The sequence below is a fragment of the Rhea pennata genome, chromosome 8, assembly GCF_028389875.1.
Source record: "Rhea pennata isolate bPtePen1 chromosome 8, bPtePen1.pri, whole genome shotgun sequence".
In the NCBI taxonomy this organism is placed as follows: domain Eukaryota; kingdom Metazoa; phylum Chordata; class Aves; order Rheiformes; family Rheidae; genus Rhea; species Rhea pennata.
In genome coordinates, this window is record NC_084670.1 from 21,742,392 (window position 1) to 21,758,324 (window position 15,933).

The 15,933-nt window shown below is 36.0% G+C and overlaps 1 protein-coding gene across 1 annotated transcript; it reads right to left on the reverse strand.

Moving 5' to 3' along the window:
• Positions 1 to 1,821: 1,821 nt before the first annotated feature.
• DBT (dihydrolipoamide branched chain transacylase E2) lies at positions 1,822 to 15,546 on the reverse strand. Its single transcript, XM_062581879.1, has 11 exons — positions 15,473 to 15,546; positions 11,250 to 11,373; positions 11,003 to 11,078; positions 9,899 to 10,080; positions 7,661 to 7,788; positions 6,619 to 6,862; positions 5,654 to 5,820; positions 4,598 to 4,675; positions 3,541 to 3,732; positions 3,292 to 3,363; positions 1,822 to 2,465 (listed from the first exon to the last, which is right to left on the reverse strand). Exons 1-11 carry the CDS (start codon positions 15,521 to 15,523, stop codon positions 2,298 to 2,300), a joined length of 1,482 nt encoding a protein of 493 aa, XP_062437863.1. The 5' UTR covers positions 15,524 to 15,546; the 3' UTR covers positions 1,822 to 2,297.
• Between the last annotated feature and the right edge of the window lie 387 nt (positions 15,547 to 15,933).

Sequence of the window (15,933 nt, forward strand, 5' to 3'; positions counted from 1 at the left end):
AACTTTTTTAAACATTAGGTAAAACACTCTTCTAATAGAAATAATTTTCAGTCACTTTTTTTCCTTATTATTTTAGATAGGTACTATCTTACATTCCAGCATTACTACTTAGTACTTTACAATGGAAAGTAAGAAGAGCTCTCCAGTCCATCATTAAATATCTGAATACTGATATAAATTTAAAAAGATACTAACTAATACAGCTTTCAATCTTCTGGCTTTTTTTTTTTTTTTTTTTTTTTTTTTTTTTAAAAAAAAGTTATCCAACAAACAGGATCCAACATCTTCTACTTCTTTTGGTTTTAGTATAGGTATTTCAATCCCCACAGTACTTTTTGAATAATGCTTTTATTAATCCAAAAAATCATAATAAAAAATCTAACTACTTAATTTATTCCTTCTTGAAAGAGCTAGGGAATTAGAGTTAGGCAAAACAAACAAACAAACACGAAATGCTTCCTCTTTAGTGGAGTTTTGAGATACAATGTAAATTTCAGACTCTTTATGCTAAAATTCTTCTGAAATATTTTTAAATTACTTTATTGCTTTCTATCATATACTTATGCTTCCTCATTTTTTTCCCATGGTCATAAGGTTAAAAAATAGTCTATTCAGACTAAGCCCTTACCTAAACAATATGCTTGTAGGAAAGTAGCCATTAGGCTTTGTCCTTTTGGTAGTTTCAAGTGCAGTAGTTTCTTTAAGATAAAAAGAAATAGAAGACTGAGTCTTCTGTACAGCACTGCCTGCATGAAATTCAAATAAAGAGAATATTACTACAACTCTTAGAGGTTTTAGAAAACTTTTATTAGTAATAAAAACATCTGATGAAAATTAAATAGGTGATAAGCACAACATATTAGTCAAACTTTGCAAGAACTGATGCATATAAAAGCCCTTTATATCACAATAGAAACATGATTTGCAGCTTACATGTATGTTCTCCCCTTACATTACCAGCTTTCCTCCTGCCCAGTCTCAGCATCAAGGACAGACGAGATTCTCTCTCCGGTTGCTTGTGTCTTGCATCTACACAGCAAGAGCCTGTTGTAGGCTACTTTGGTCTACAATTTTGGAGCACGCTTCTGTAGAGACAGTTTTTGAACTGAATTTAAAGAAAGGAGAAAAGATCTCCCAAATTAATTATTCAGGCCACATATCTGTCTTTCTATGTCTGTTTGCAAGTTATATTTCTAGAAGGTTTTTATATCCAATAGTTTTATTTGTATCTCTTTTTAAATAACCACTGCAATCCTCATCATCTGGTTAGCTTACCTTAAAGCAACATATCTGCTGTCTCTTCTGAAGGCATTAGCTTCAAACTCATTCATGATCTGCTTTGTATCTGAGTTTAAGCCCCTATCTCTATAGTGTTTTTGCTAAAATTAATATCAATTATTCGTTGTATCAGATTAATCTGTCAAATTCTTGTATCCAAACATCATTAACACAAGGTGATGCAGTCTTTTAGAACATGTTCTGTTTATTATCATGCTTACCTAATGATGGAATAACAAATGGAGTCATCCTCTTTTAAAGACAGCTGCTTTCTATAAGAAACAAAAATAACTGGAAAGTATTTAAGGACCTCAACTACTTTCAGCTTATAGAAATACAGGATATTCTAGAGTATTTCTAAGGCCCTGATGGTTGTCAGTAAATGTTCTGAGTAAACATTTGAGCAAATATGCTATTTCCCTTTATCATCTGATAGAGAGTACCTGTGCAAGTCATCTCCAGGAAAAAGTGGACTAGAGAAAGATATGAGAGGAGAGGTTAACTCAGTTAAACAACAAAAAGCTCTCTGGACATCTTAAAACATATGCATAAAAGGTATTTTATTTGTACATGATTTTTGCATAACTTATTCAAGAACTTGGATATAACCTTTTGTCTTTGTTAAAATAAATGTGTGTATCCAACATGGAAGAACTGTATTTCCCTTTGAAATAGGTTAATCAATTTTAAAACATTGCAGACACGTAGATCACTGTCATTCAGTTACATCAGCCTAACATCAGTATATATTATAAAAGTCAAAATAAAGACTTTCCATCACCATATTTAGGAGTCACATCATGACCTATTAAGTTTGACAGATTGCTGTAGGAGAAATTACAGCACTATGATTTAAAAGAATGTAACAATTAATTGATAGACTGGTATCAGCTGTTAAGAACTTTTAACCACATAAAATAATAATATAATGTGAATAGCAACAGGCATGTGCTAGCACAGCCAGCTTTTATTCAGTCTAATCCGCAAAGTTTAAAGGCATATTCTAACCATAATTTCCTTTATTTAAGGTCTAGCAGCATTGAAGCAGGGTTCTCCAAATAAGATTTCCACAAGTTAGAAAACCGGGCCATTGTAGCTCCATCAATAATGCGGTGATCAGCTGACCAACTCACATTCATTATCTGTGCTTTATATACTTCACCTTTTCCATTAAACCGAGGAAGAATCTAAAAATCAGAGAATGGAAGAAAATGGAAAAATAAATATTAATTATATTCATTAACAAATACATATTAACATTTTGCTAAATTAAACAGAAAGCAGTAGTGCCATTCAGAAACAAATATTTTCCCATTATTGTCTATATTACAGATTAGAATATATTGTGAATCTACATTACAAACAATCATATCCTATTTCCACCATCTTGGGAATACTGAAGTAGTGAAAATCTTTCTTGACTCAAGTTTCTTCTCAAATAGTTTACTGCACTATTAGCGCTCAAAATGACAATTTCCCAAGAGTATTCCCTAAACAAAAGGTTTATAGGAAGAACACAAGAGAAATAATTTTAATTAATACTAATTTTATTTCCAGTGTTGACTTTCTAAGTCTGTATTAAAGAATTTAAGTATGAAATTCAAAAAATAAGAATTGCCTCTACCATTTGGAGCTCTGTAATGGGTTCAGCTATCTGGGTCATGAAGCTAAACCTGATTATCAGAATACTTTTCTACTCAAGTATTCTCCTTGTTCATAACAAAAATGCTACAGCCATGTTGCAAGACTTGTAAAATATATTTACATTGTTTCTAAATAACCAGGAGGCTAGATACAGATGTGAGTGAAATATTACAGGATTCTAAAAATAAAGATGAACCACTGGAGTAAAAGATTTCTATTTACACATTTTATGTCTGCATAGCCATCTAAAAATACTGTAAAACTTTTCATTCACTATCTATGCAGTTTCTCTTTCATAAAGAGGAAATTTCAAATACAAAGAGACACTCAGTGTTACATATGCATTAAAGATGACCTTAGTTCATATACCTGTATCTTTCCAAGTGCTCCAATAGCCACTTCAGGAGGTAGTATCACTGGTTTGGTGTAAGTGCCACCAATCTACAAGGAAAAAGCTGGGGATGTTACTTAGGGAATAATTATATCATTCTTTTGAAAAAGCAGATTGCTTCTTGCATGAATTGCTACAGGTTTTAGCTTTTATGCATTAAAGTTTCATTAGGATATTCATTTCAGAAGCAGTTTTCAGATGTAAATTCTCATTTTTCCTATACTTACTGTGCCAATATTTGAAAGGGTGAATGTTCCCCCAGTGAGGTCATTTGTTCCCAGTTGGCCTGCAGAGCCCAAGGATTGTAGACGATTTAATTCAGAAGCAATCTCAAATACACTACAGACTTGAACATTTTTCACATTTGGGACAATTAAACCTTGTTCTGTGTCCATAGCAACTCCAATGTTGTGCGAAGCCTAAAATAAGTTCCATTAACCAGACATTAACACAAGCAGTCAACCTAACGTTTATTTTACACAAGAAAACACTTAAGACCTTTTAACTAAAATAAATAAATAAATAAATAAATTAAGGAAGTACTGTCAGTATTAATCAACTCCCCTATACTATTTTGAGGGAAGGAGGGGAAATAAGTTTTAGCTTTCTACATCTGGAAAGTACAAATTGATTTTGGCAATTTCATATCCAGGAAATCTATGATTTTGGATTCAATTTTGCACGGAAAATATTTCATATTTTGTTATCCAGATAAGTATCTTAAAATGACTAACTATCTAAAAGAGACCACTAGACTTAATAAATAAATAAATAAATAAATGGGAATTGAATTATCTTTGCATTTTCTATAAAGATAAATAAATAAATAAATGGGAATTGTATTATCTTTGCATTTTCTATAAAGAATATATAAGGATTCATCTGAGAGATACAGATAAAACAGTATAAAAGGAATTTACACTGCTCTATATATGCAACTTCCCTTAAGAAAATATACGTTCATTGCCCAGAAGTATCAATTCAGCACATTTTATGAAAATTAAATAAATTTTAGAAAACTGAGTTTAAAAGATGACTTTAATATGTAAGGGTTGAGAGTTGGAACAGTAGAACCACTGCACCATTACTAAAAAAATCAGTGCTGAAATCAGATTTGTATTAAATCTAATTTAATCTCAGACAGAAACTAGATACTTTTCCAGTACAACACAATAATTTTGTTACGGGCTATAGGTTCCTATAATCAGCTCAGACATACTGAAAAGGTACCCTTATTAGTTGTTAGTTTGGGGTTTTGCTCACTTTTCTCAGGATTTTACAAACCTTATATATAATATTTTGACAGCTTTCATCCAAAGAAGCATTAAGAATAGGATACTGCAATAATCCCAGAGAAGCTGCCTGTTAAATATAAAAGAGATAGATTTTTGTACTTTGTACCTAAGACAGCTACATTAACATTGTTATTCAAGGATGAAAGGGAAGCAACAGTCGGAGACAATTCCAATTAGTAATAAAATGGATTTCCTCTATTTGGTGTAAATTATCCAAACCCTCCTTGTGTGTTATATTCTGTCATAATTAGGACAATGGAAGAAAAAGACAATTTACAAAAAACAAATATATACCAAACAGATAGGAAAAAGGGATAATCACTCTTTATAACTGTAATCAAAGTTGAATTTGCATTTGGCATTTTCTAGTTCACAATTCAAATTAAATATTCTGGCATGAAACTTATGAGATTCAGCAATGTCATTCTTAGCTCTCCACTTAAATAATAGCTACTTTGAAGAAATAGTATTAATTCCTTGGGAAAAAGAGGAAGCAGAATTAGTGCTTAATTAGCATTCTAACTGAAATAGCATTAACAAAAGTTTCAGACCAAATTATGAGTTCAGCCTTCAGTGATATCAACAGCTGGAAATAGAACTGTGGCAAATAAATGAAGTTAAGTCTTCTGAAGAACAAAGCAGATGCACTCATTCACCTGAGAGAGTCACTACCACAAAATAAAAATTTTAAAACTTGTATTTCAAGTGTGATAATGGAGCTTGTAAAAAATACTGATGTCTCCAAGACTTTTTTCTGCAAGTTCCAATTGAAATATTCAGTGATGCGTAGACCCTTACTGAGCAATGATTGAGCTGTTCTATCTTTCACTATTAATATTTCAAAAAATTTCCTTGATGTTATATAATGCTATTACAATCCCAATAGTGAATTGATAAGTAGCTCAATAAACAAGCTGTGACTTTTTTTTGTGACTTGTTAACTCAAATGATAGAGATGTGCTTCAAAGTTACAACAGCAGTCAATAAGAACATTTTGGCAAAACCTGCATTAGTAATCTTTACAGTCTTCTGCTGTATATCTCACCTTTATGAAGAAGGGCATAAAGGAAAGTTTAATTCCACGAGTTTGTGCTAGAGGTTTCAGCTCTTCTCGCAGCTGAACAAGCTGAGTCAAATCAATCTCATCACAATAACCAAAGTGAGGGATCTTCAAGGCTGCATTCATAGTCTTTACCATTGCCTTGTGAAAACCTGAAAAATATTTACTAAGTTCTTACACCAATAAAATGAACTTCTGGAAAGTTATGATGAAGTTTCAATTATTTGAAGTTTCATTAAAAAAAACTACAAAACTTAAAAAAAAAAAAAAAAAAAAAGAAAAGAAAAAGACAGGGTAAAGCTCACTATAGGATCAACAGTTAGTTATCACATGCAAACTCAATCTTTATGGTTGTAATATATCAGATTATATTATCCCATACCTCTCCTATGTATGTATTTGAAATTATAATACAGTAATCTACACTGCTTTTTCTCTCCTCTCCATACTGACACTGCCTGAAAGCAAGCATAAACCCCATTTCTTCCTCTTTTACTGCGATTTTTCTTATATCAGCACCTTCTGTTGTGCACTCTTGTACAGAACAAGTCTGATGCTGAAGTTTGCTACTTTTAAGCTCTGATAAACACCTATACTCACTGTACCTTGACACTAATTACATAATGACTCCTACTGCAACATATCCAAAAGTGTTTCAGAATTCCTACCTATTTCACCATGTATTTGAAAAAACATGGATTAAAAATGAGCAAGTGCAATTTACAGCCCAACTCCCTCCAACCAAAATACGAACATTTATTTCATAAAATAATAATTTCAAACATCACCTTCCTGCAAAGCGTATTTTCCTATTTCACACTGTCTCAGCAGACTTGTAGGACAACAAAATAAAATAGACTTTCTATCAAAAGAAATTAAATGTTCACTGAGTAACATCTGCTGTTAGTATCTGTGAACATTATTTCAAGGTTTTATATCTCACAGTTTACCTGTTATAGCTTCAGTTTTATCTTTTCCTGAAAACGCAATCGATCTGGAAACAGGTACAGGAATTTTACGTGCTTTGTCCTTTGGAGCAGCTGACACTGTCTCGGATTTTAGCAAAGGTGGGATAATTTCAGCCTTTGGTGATGGAGGCAAAATAGCTCCTGTCTGCTTGGCCAAATAATTGAGTATGTCTTCCTTAAGGATTCTGTTATCTTTCCCTGTCCCAACAACTTCACTCAATTTAATCTGAAAGATACATAGTAAGCTATAACACTTTTCCGGTACAGCAAAATAAAGAAGTCCTATATTGTAAATGAATTACAATTAAAAATTATTCCAGATACTGATCTAACATATTTACAATTTTCTTTCACTTTCTATGACTTATTTGCTTTCTCTTAACATAATTCAAATCATCTAAAAGCCCCTCTAGATATCTAATTGCATACTTTAAGAAGGAACAATGGATATTGCTTACTTCTTAATTACCTCACAAGCTCAATAGTGAAAAATTTATCTGAGAAAGGCTATTTGTCACTTAATTATTTCTACTTACTGTCTTACTTTTCTCCTAAAAATGCCCCATAAGCTTTCCAAAGCAATAGAATATTCATAGATTCACACAAAACAGAATTACAAAAGCACTTAAAAGGTCACTTAATCAATCCTCTGCTGTAGGCAAGATTAACTTCACCTATGTCATTTCTGATCCAAATTTGAAGACTTGAAGAAGAAGGTGGCTAAAGCTGAGACTCCATTTTCCCCCCCTCCCTCCTCTGTCCCAAGAATCTGTTCTGGTACTTCCTTATTTCTATGTCTAAAAAGGTTCTCCTTATCTCCAAACTTAAGTGCCCTAGCTGCATCTAAAACTCAGTTACTCTTTCATATCCACCAAAAACAGATTCTTTTCATGTTAGTAACAGTTTTTATACATTTGAAATATATTTGAAAACATGTCTTTCCTCATTGCACCTTCCTTTAGACTAATGTTCTCCTTGTTAGTCAAACTGGTATGTAAAAGAGGGAAAAATTCAGCAAACTCACATTGTTTTCCATGGCAAGACGACGAACTGCAGGGGTTGCCAATGTTTTATGACCTTTTATCTCTTGGTGAGTGTGTTCTTCATGAGACATAGCAGGTGTTTCAACAACATCTTCTTCTGGGGCAACACCTGCACACAGGAAGAAAAGTATTAACTTTATTACAGTTCTCTGCAAGTATTTGTTGCAGTAGCTAAATAGAGGGTAAAGTATGGGAACTTGTTTTAAATTCCCTACTTTAAGCAAAAGTTAACTGGATAATAAAAAATAAAGCTGAACTCAAGTATCTTAAAAGAAACCAGTAAAGGAAGTATTAGCTACCTCTCAAAGTACTGAATATTGCAATAGTGAAGGTTAATCGTGATCTGTCTGGGCACCTCATGTGTTTCTAGACAAACATGGTTAATTACACATGTATGAGCCAGAGAGAAAAAAAAAAGAGAGAAAGGAAAATCATAAAAATTTTCTCATTTCTGAAAGCCTGAGAAACATATCAGTGAAAATATCTCTCTAGTACTAAAATAAAGAGAAAAGCGAAATTGCACAGCTATTTCCATCTGTCGTCTTTTTATTCTGATATGGTACAAAATGCTCAAAGATTAGCACAGAGGAACAAAATGTCTCAGGGAGCATGTCACTATTAGCTAAAGCTATTTTATGAAGGAGAAAACTATATATGATTTTGTTAAGTTTGTTTTTATTTAATTTATTATAATAAAAAAATTATTAAATTTGGGTTTAATTTATTTAAAATTCAGGTGGTTTAAATAAATGCAGAGTCCAGGCAGAGCTTTTTAAACCAGAGGTTCTCTAACTAAGGAGTAACCTTTTGGAAATCACAAGATCCCTAAAAAATTCTAGCTTTTTTTCCACTTTCTCCTCTCTCATGATCTCCCTGGTCACCTTTTGAAAAAAAGTTCCCTTTCTAGCAAGTAACTCAGGTGTTAGGCCAACAGAGAGATGAGCAGAGCCAACTGTTTATTACATCTGTTGATGCAAAAATGTTTCTTGCATCTGTTGTGGCCACCAAATAGCTAGAGGGTGTGAGGAAAGCTGCCTATTCCTTCACAAGTAGTGAAGTTAAAAGTGTGGTTCTTTAGCCCCTTCATTCCTGAATCCTCCAACTCTAATCCTAGCAATAAGCAGTAAGACATTCTTCTGAAGCAACTGGTCCATATCACCATGACTCTAAACACACATCATGCTAAAATGATTGTATCCGTGTTGCAGTGGTGCCAGCATTAGCCCTCCATTAAACTGTTCCACTCTATAAGAATTGGTCAGCACGGGTTTTGCTTTTCCTCCCTTAGCCTTATGATCCGTGCAAGGTTGTCTGTCCAGGTAATATTGTTCCTCCTTTCCCCTCAAAGCACCAGGGCAGAACAGAACTGCTACAGAAATGTAAGGAGTTTGTGGCTCAAATGATCCCAACAGTGGAACAAATGACAGAAGGAATTTAACCAAAGCAGGGAATCCTCCCCCCAGTGTGGGCAGGGACTTCAAGAGATCCAGTCACCTATAACCATGTTGCACTGCAATGGCCATCATAGGATAATGTATGGGTTTAAACAGTTTTGGGCTTCTTGATGAGATGAAATAGGAACCTGGCTTTTAGTGAAGTGAGAGTGGTCCTCAAATGTGGCCCTGAAAGCCTCTCTGAACTGTTCTTCAAATTGCAAGATGATTCTTATTTTTATTTTCCTTATTCGGAAATATCCATACTGTATGTGAACCATTATTTGACTAGAAGCTCATTCTAGTTTCACAGACCTCGCAGGTTCCAGCAGTGAATTGAACTCTCTTGTCCTGAAGTGAAATCCTAACCCTAACTTTAGGCTTCACAAGGTCACTGCTTCACAGCAAAAATTACTATGTACCTCCAAGACCTTGGTAGGTGGGCATTTCCCCCATTCTCTTTTATTATATTTTAATTCCTCCCTGAAAATTCTCTCATCTATAAGAGCCAAAGCTTTTAATATTTACTTTGAGCTACTACGGATGGGAACATAGCAGTGCTAAAGGCTGCTCGAGCTAAATTCTCAACAGGAGATGTCCAGCCTTTGAGATTTTAAATCCTAATAAAATATCACAGAAGAACTAACAAAAGTTTTTTCTACTTAATTTTATTCTTGACTTTATAGAAAAATCAGATTTAACATTTAAGGGAAAAAACTCTAGTGACAATCTGATGATTCTATGACAACAGATATAAAATATGCAAGAGAAAATTGTTTACAATACCTTTTGAAGCATCAATTTCAATGTCCACTAATGGTTTTCCAACATAAGCAATTTCATCTAAACTGTAATGGAGTTTCCTAATGATGCCATCATAACGACTAGTAATAGTAACAGAAGCTTTATCACTTTGTACTTCACAGATGCTATCAAACTGAGACACACTATCACCTTCTTTTATATACCTAAGAGAAAAGACACAGGCTAGTTTAAAACAGTAATTATTAAAATCTATATTATGCATTCTTTTGATAAGTTCCATTATGTACATCCACACAAAGTGAAAATGTATTCTAGATGAGAAGCTAAATTATACATAATGGATATATTTGTTCTATATCCTGCCAGACTATTCCAGAATTCTTTGTTGTGTGAAAAGCAACAATGTTTGAGAAAATCATTGCATTTATACTTTTGCTGTTATTTTAGTTAAAAAATAGCAGAGTTTTCTTGATGGATTATAAACTGAAAATAAGAATGAGCTTTGCTTAGTTTGAAGCTAAAGAAAGGTCTTAATTTGAAATTGCGAGAACTAGCGTAGGATCCGTTTCAGATAGGAAACTAGAAGTGGGAAACAGTCTCCAGTGTAAAGAGGGTATTTTCAATTACTCATACAAAGAACAAAGCATTCTGAAATTACCTCCCCCCACTGGACACCTTGATTTTCTTTAATCCATTTATCAATGGCCTTTTAGGAACAATTTAAATGCTCAAATCTTTGTTTAAAGTAATTGGAAAAGTACTACAGGGGGAAAAAAAAGTGGTTTCTCCAGAAAAGCACATTTTTTTCTAAAGTTCAGCTTAACAAGTATAATGGCCTCCTGCACTCCAAAACCACTAAGCATTGAAAGAAAGTCTACTTACAGGTGCAGTTAAGACATCCTATTCCCTCCATCTTTTCTACTCCCAAACAAACCAGATTGCAAATAAACAAAATGTAAAGCTTAGGCTATACAGGACTTCAAAATGTAGAAAATAAAATGTAAAAAACTCCACTAGTAACCCAGAAAATGGATTCTCAGATGACTGAGAACAACACAGCTGTTATTCATAGCTGTTAAACTACTTGCTGATTTCTTAGTGTGTTTCTAAGAAAGTGGAGCTTACCATTCTTTTACAGTCACCTCTGTAATCCCTTCTCCAATGTCAGAAAGCTTAAACTGAACAATTTGGCCACATGAAACTTAAAACAGAAAATGAGGAAAAATAAAAAGTTTAATATTAAATATATGATATCATACAGAAAATTTTGAGTGCATCAAAAACATGCTATATACCAGTTATATACAAACTGCTAAATAACATTCATAAAATAGCAATATAAAATATACCATTTTAGTATGAAAAAGATTACCAGCAGATGTTCTGAACAATCGCTGTTGAGGACTAAACTTGAGGGCAGATTTGTCAAACAGGCACGCATATTTTGATTTTATAAACCGAATGTTGCTGCACGATCTAACGTGGTGAACACAAACCTGGGGGAGAAAAGTCTCATGTGTTAAAATATTGGACTGAGGAAGGCAGAGCAAATTTAATATTCTTGATGCAGCAGTAACTAAACTAAAATAGTTCATTTCTAATTTATTTATTTAGAGAAGTTCTTATGGGCATGGAATGTATAATGACCTTTAAATTAGCATAAGCTTTGCCATGTCCTTAAATAATTTTAATATACATCACAGGGGAGATCAAAGCCACAATAACACAATCAACTAACAAAAATCATGACAGGATCTGGCAACAGATTCATAAGTTCCATAGTTTCTTTAAGCAATCCGTTTAATCAGGAAACACACACACACACACAAGCATATAAACCATTAACTACATATGAAATATTATCATGCAGAATGAATGTTGGAAAAGTCCCTTAGACAGTGGAAAAGATCAGTATATTTTTCTTTGTTGCATCTTACTCCAATCAAAGACTGATCAGAAATACAAATTAGAAAGGGACTTCAAGCTGGAGGGCACAGTTGCCCTTTCATTTCTTTTCAAATATAGAAGACAAACATCATTTTACATCAACTTTATTGACTTTTTAAAGATTTGGATGTGAGGTACTTTTCTTTCAATGGTTACACTTACGTTTATCTGGAAATCAACTTCAAAGGGCAACAGAACTCTCTGAAAGGTTCTCTGTACAAAACTATATGCTTTGAAGCATCATGTAATCACAGCAGTCACGATTTTGGTCAGCAGCAAAGCCAGTGACACAGTGACATAAAGAGGCATTTTATCATTATATGCATTAGAAGTTAGTTTACTTATTTAATAAGATTTCTTTAATCTAATTCTGGTGTTACATTGTCTTAGAGTGATGTACAATTAATACCAAAAGAAGAACATACTATCTCCAGGTACAATCTCTAAGTGATTTAGAGATACGAAAAAAAATCAGGTGCTACTATGTACCTCAAGTAGCTCAAAACTGTAAAATTTACAAATTATCTTCTTAGAAGAGCCAGAAAACAGGATACCTGTGTGGGAAAGTTCATTTTAACTCTTTTTTTTTTTTAATAATCCTTTCAAATAATTGCAAAACATATGAAACTTCCTGTTCATCCTACCCTCCTCCCAAAACCATGGAAAACTTAATTTATTTATATTGCATGTTTGAAATGTAGATTATCCAGAAGACTGTACTATACTGAATTGAAAATGTATATATTTTCTATATTATTTGATCTAGCATGCAAATTACTCTTAAATATTACCTTTCTTTTAGGAACAAATATTTATACAATACGTTCTACCTTAAAGGACACTGCAAAGTCATGCTGAGCTACTTTACAGCTGCCTCCTGCTAAGATTGTATTTGTTGATCTGGAAAAAGCATTTTTCTCATTCCTACCATGAACAAACAGTAATCCCTTTTCATTAGTCTTCCAAACAATTTTCACAAAATTCAGGTAAAATGACAATTGTAAGCTATAACAAATCTTATTTTATGGATGCATTTAAAATTTTCATTAAATTATAAAGCTGGCACCTGATGCATATTTCAAGGCAGGTTTCTTCTGTTTTTAATTCTGTATCTCTTTCTATTTGAGTCCGTAATTACATTCTTTGTCCAGCAAGATCTTTTTGTCCCAAACTTACAATAAAACTTTTTTCTCTTTATAGGCTCGTACATAGAAAAGATTCAATATTTACCTGTGAAGATGATCACAAGCAGCACATCAAAACTCTGAACTATCTATAAATGTGAAGTTTCATAATTTTTTCCATGTGATTTTAACATTTGGTAACCAATGGAGATAGTGAATTAGTAACACCACTGCCAAAAAAACAGACTGGTTTTGTTACAGAAGAGTTTCAAAACAATTTTAGTTATATTCACAAGAATCATTCAAAACTACTGTGTTTTGTAAAACTAAATCTGTCTTTTTGGTCTGTAGTTGATCTTTACCAGAATGCTGGTGTGTTACTATATTAAAGCAATAATACCGTACTCAGTCTTTCCATATAACAAAGTATTCATTTCTAAAAGCTGAAAAATTGAAACCCATAAACTAACATAAACTAAACATAAAAGAGGATGTATCAGCATTTAATCATCATAATACTATTTACTGTGTAAAGCAAAGTAAGGAAATATAAATAGTATTTACAATAGTATATAAAGACAAAAATAATCCTAAATTCAATATACATATCCATACCATTATATATATAAATATAGAATTCACATATATGGGATGTACATATTCGTGCAACTGCTAAATATCAGAAGGTAACAAAAAAAAAAAAAAAAAAAGCAACCAGTGCAGTATACTGGTTATGTTTACATCACCACTATTATGCTATAAGGCAATGATGTTGCAGTAAGATAATACCTTTCCTATGCAAGTCTTCAAAGTGTAGAGTTACTGAGGGAAGAAGAGACTACAAGGGGCTTATGTCTACTCCAGGCTCTCATTGATACCACAGACTCATCAACCACTGATGATGAACAAAATTTCTTAAGGTTTACAGTTTGAATGAAGTCAACTATGGACAACGATTTGGGGGAAAAATTGCCTTGATCCTGTCTAGCTCAATTTTGGTCATTTCTATAAGAAACCTATAATGCTCTTATAAATCACCATTGATCCTGGAAATCTACTGCTGTCCTCAGAACAAAATGTTAGTTATTGAGCCTGCAGGCTCAATTATCCGATTACCAGATGAAGTAATTCAAGAACAGAATTTCAAAGTCAAATTGAGTAAGCTGCATTCAAATGTTACAATTTCATATTAAAGGATACTCTTCAGTCAAACTCTTTTGACTTGCTCTCATATTGAGTCATTTTAATGAACATTTATTAATACATTTTGCATACCTATTCTTTATCTCCATATATATAGTTGCCTAGGTACTAAATCAATAAAATCAACATCCTTGCTATCATATTTCAGTCAGCCTTAAAGACTGGCACCATATGTTACTCTCTACATGTCTCCCATTTTCCCACCATCTAACAGGAGGATCCTAGGCTCCTTTCTTTTGCTCTTCACAATCTAGAGACCATGTCCTGCCTATGGACAGCCACCACTAGCCTGTCCTTCCCTTTGCCAGCTAGGGTTTGCAAGAGCATTCAGAATATTAAAATATGACACTTTCAAATTACAACAGTAATTTTATTTCTTGAATCTTGACACTGTTTTACCATAATGATCAGAGAAGAATTAGTTTCTTGTAACATTTAAACTGTGCTGGCGGCTAACGCACACCATAAAGAGCCAATTCAAAATTACACAGTTCAGCATGCAAGGATGACTTTCAGCATAGATAGGATGAAGAGTTTCATCTTATCAGAACCCCACCCTTATCAGAAGTAGAGGGTTTGGTTAGAAGGGGACTAAAAGAAGCAGCTATTTCTAAGGTCCTTTGATTATCAGAATGAGTTGTATGTAACTTAAAACTAGATAATTACAAAAGTATCACTGAAAAAATTCTTCACTGCTACAGTTTTACTAAGTGCAAACCTAACAACGGAAACCAGAATGGATACCGATTTTAACTTTGCTTTACATGTTTTATCTCACAAAAAATGTTCTGCGAGGCAGACGGTAGCAGAAAGCACGAAGTAACTTCTCACGATGACCCACGTTTAAGGGACCACAGGTGTCTTCCAAAGCGGTTAAGCGGATCCCCCCTCGAAGCGCGGTAAGGCGTCTCAGCTGCGCACTTCAGCGCTCCCGCGGCCCGCGGGGCGGGGAGCCACCGCGCGCTCGCGCGGACACGGCGCGCAAGGGGGTCGCTCCCACAGAAAACACGCGCAAACGGGGAAAACCTTCAGGCGGCGAGAGCTGGGGCGGGGAGGCCGGCGCCGGCCGGCCGGCCCGGGGGGCAGAGCGCGGCCGCCGCCGCTGCCCGGCCGCGGGGCCTCGCTGGGCCGCGCCACCGCGCCGAGCCGGGCCGAGCCGGGCCGGGCCGGCCACCCCGCGAGCGCGCCCGCACTGAGGGGCTGCCGCCGTCGCCTGGGCAGGAGGAAGCGGCGGAGCTTCGGGCGCTGCCCGCCGAGGCGGAGAGGCCGCGCCGCCCGCCGCTGCCTCCCCGCTAACTGGGCTCTCCCCGCCGCCCCTTACCAGGCGCCCCGCGGTCCGGCAGCCGCTCCTCAAAGCGGCCGCAGCCGCCATCTTACTCCGCGGAGGACCGGGCCCCGCCACGCCCCACACACCTCCCCCCGGCCGGCCAATCAGGACGCAGCCACGCGGGCGGCCGCAGGGCGGGGGCGGGCGGCCGCCCCCGGCGGCAGCCAATGGGCGGCGGGGGGGCAGCCGGCCCCGGGGGGCGCGAGCGGCGCCGCGGCAGGAGCCTCCCGCCGCCGGCGCCCTTCTGACGCGGCGGCTGGGCGGCGGGGGCGGCCCTCGGCGGGCCGCGCGGCGCGGAGGGCCCGGGCCCCCCGGCGCGTCCGCAAGAAACGCCAGAGCGCGGCCGTCCAGCCGACGCGCCTCTCCCGACGGCCCCGCGGGTGCCATAGGCTCAGGCGCGCTGGGCCGGCAGCCTCGGGGCAGCGGCTCCGCCGGTCGGCAGCGCGGCGCGAGCG

Excerpts from the sequence above, each read along its gene's own strand:
- DBT (XM_062581879.1), bottom strand. The coding sequence starts at position 15,523 with ATGGCGGCTGCGGCCGCTTTGAGGAGCGGCTGCCGGACCGCGGGGCGC. Across the intron at positions 11,374-15,472 it reads GCCGGACCGCGGGGCGCCTG|GTTTGTGTTCACCACGTTAG; the intron begins GTAAGGGGCGGC and ends TTTCTCCCCCAG. Across the intron at positions 4,676-5,653 it reads TTATGCCCTTCTTCATAAAG|GCAGCTTCTCTGGGATTATT; the intron begins GTGAGATATACA and ends TATATTTAACAG.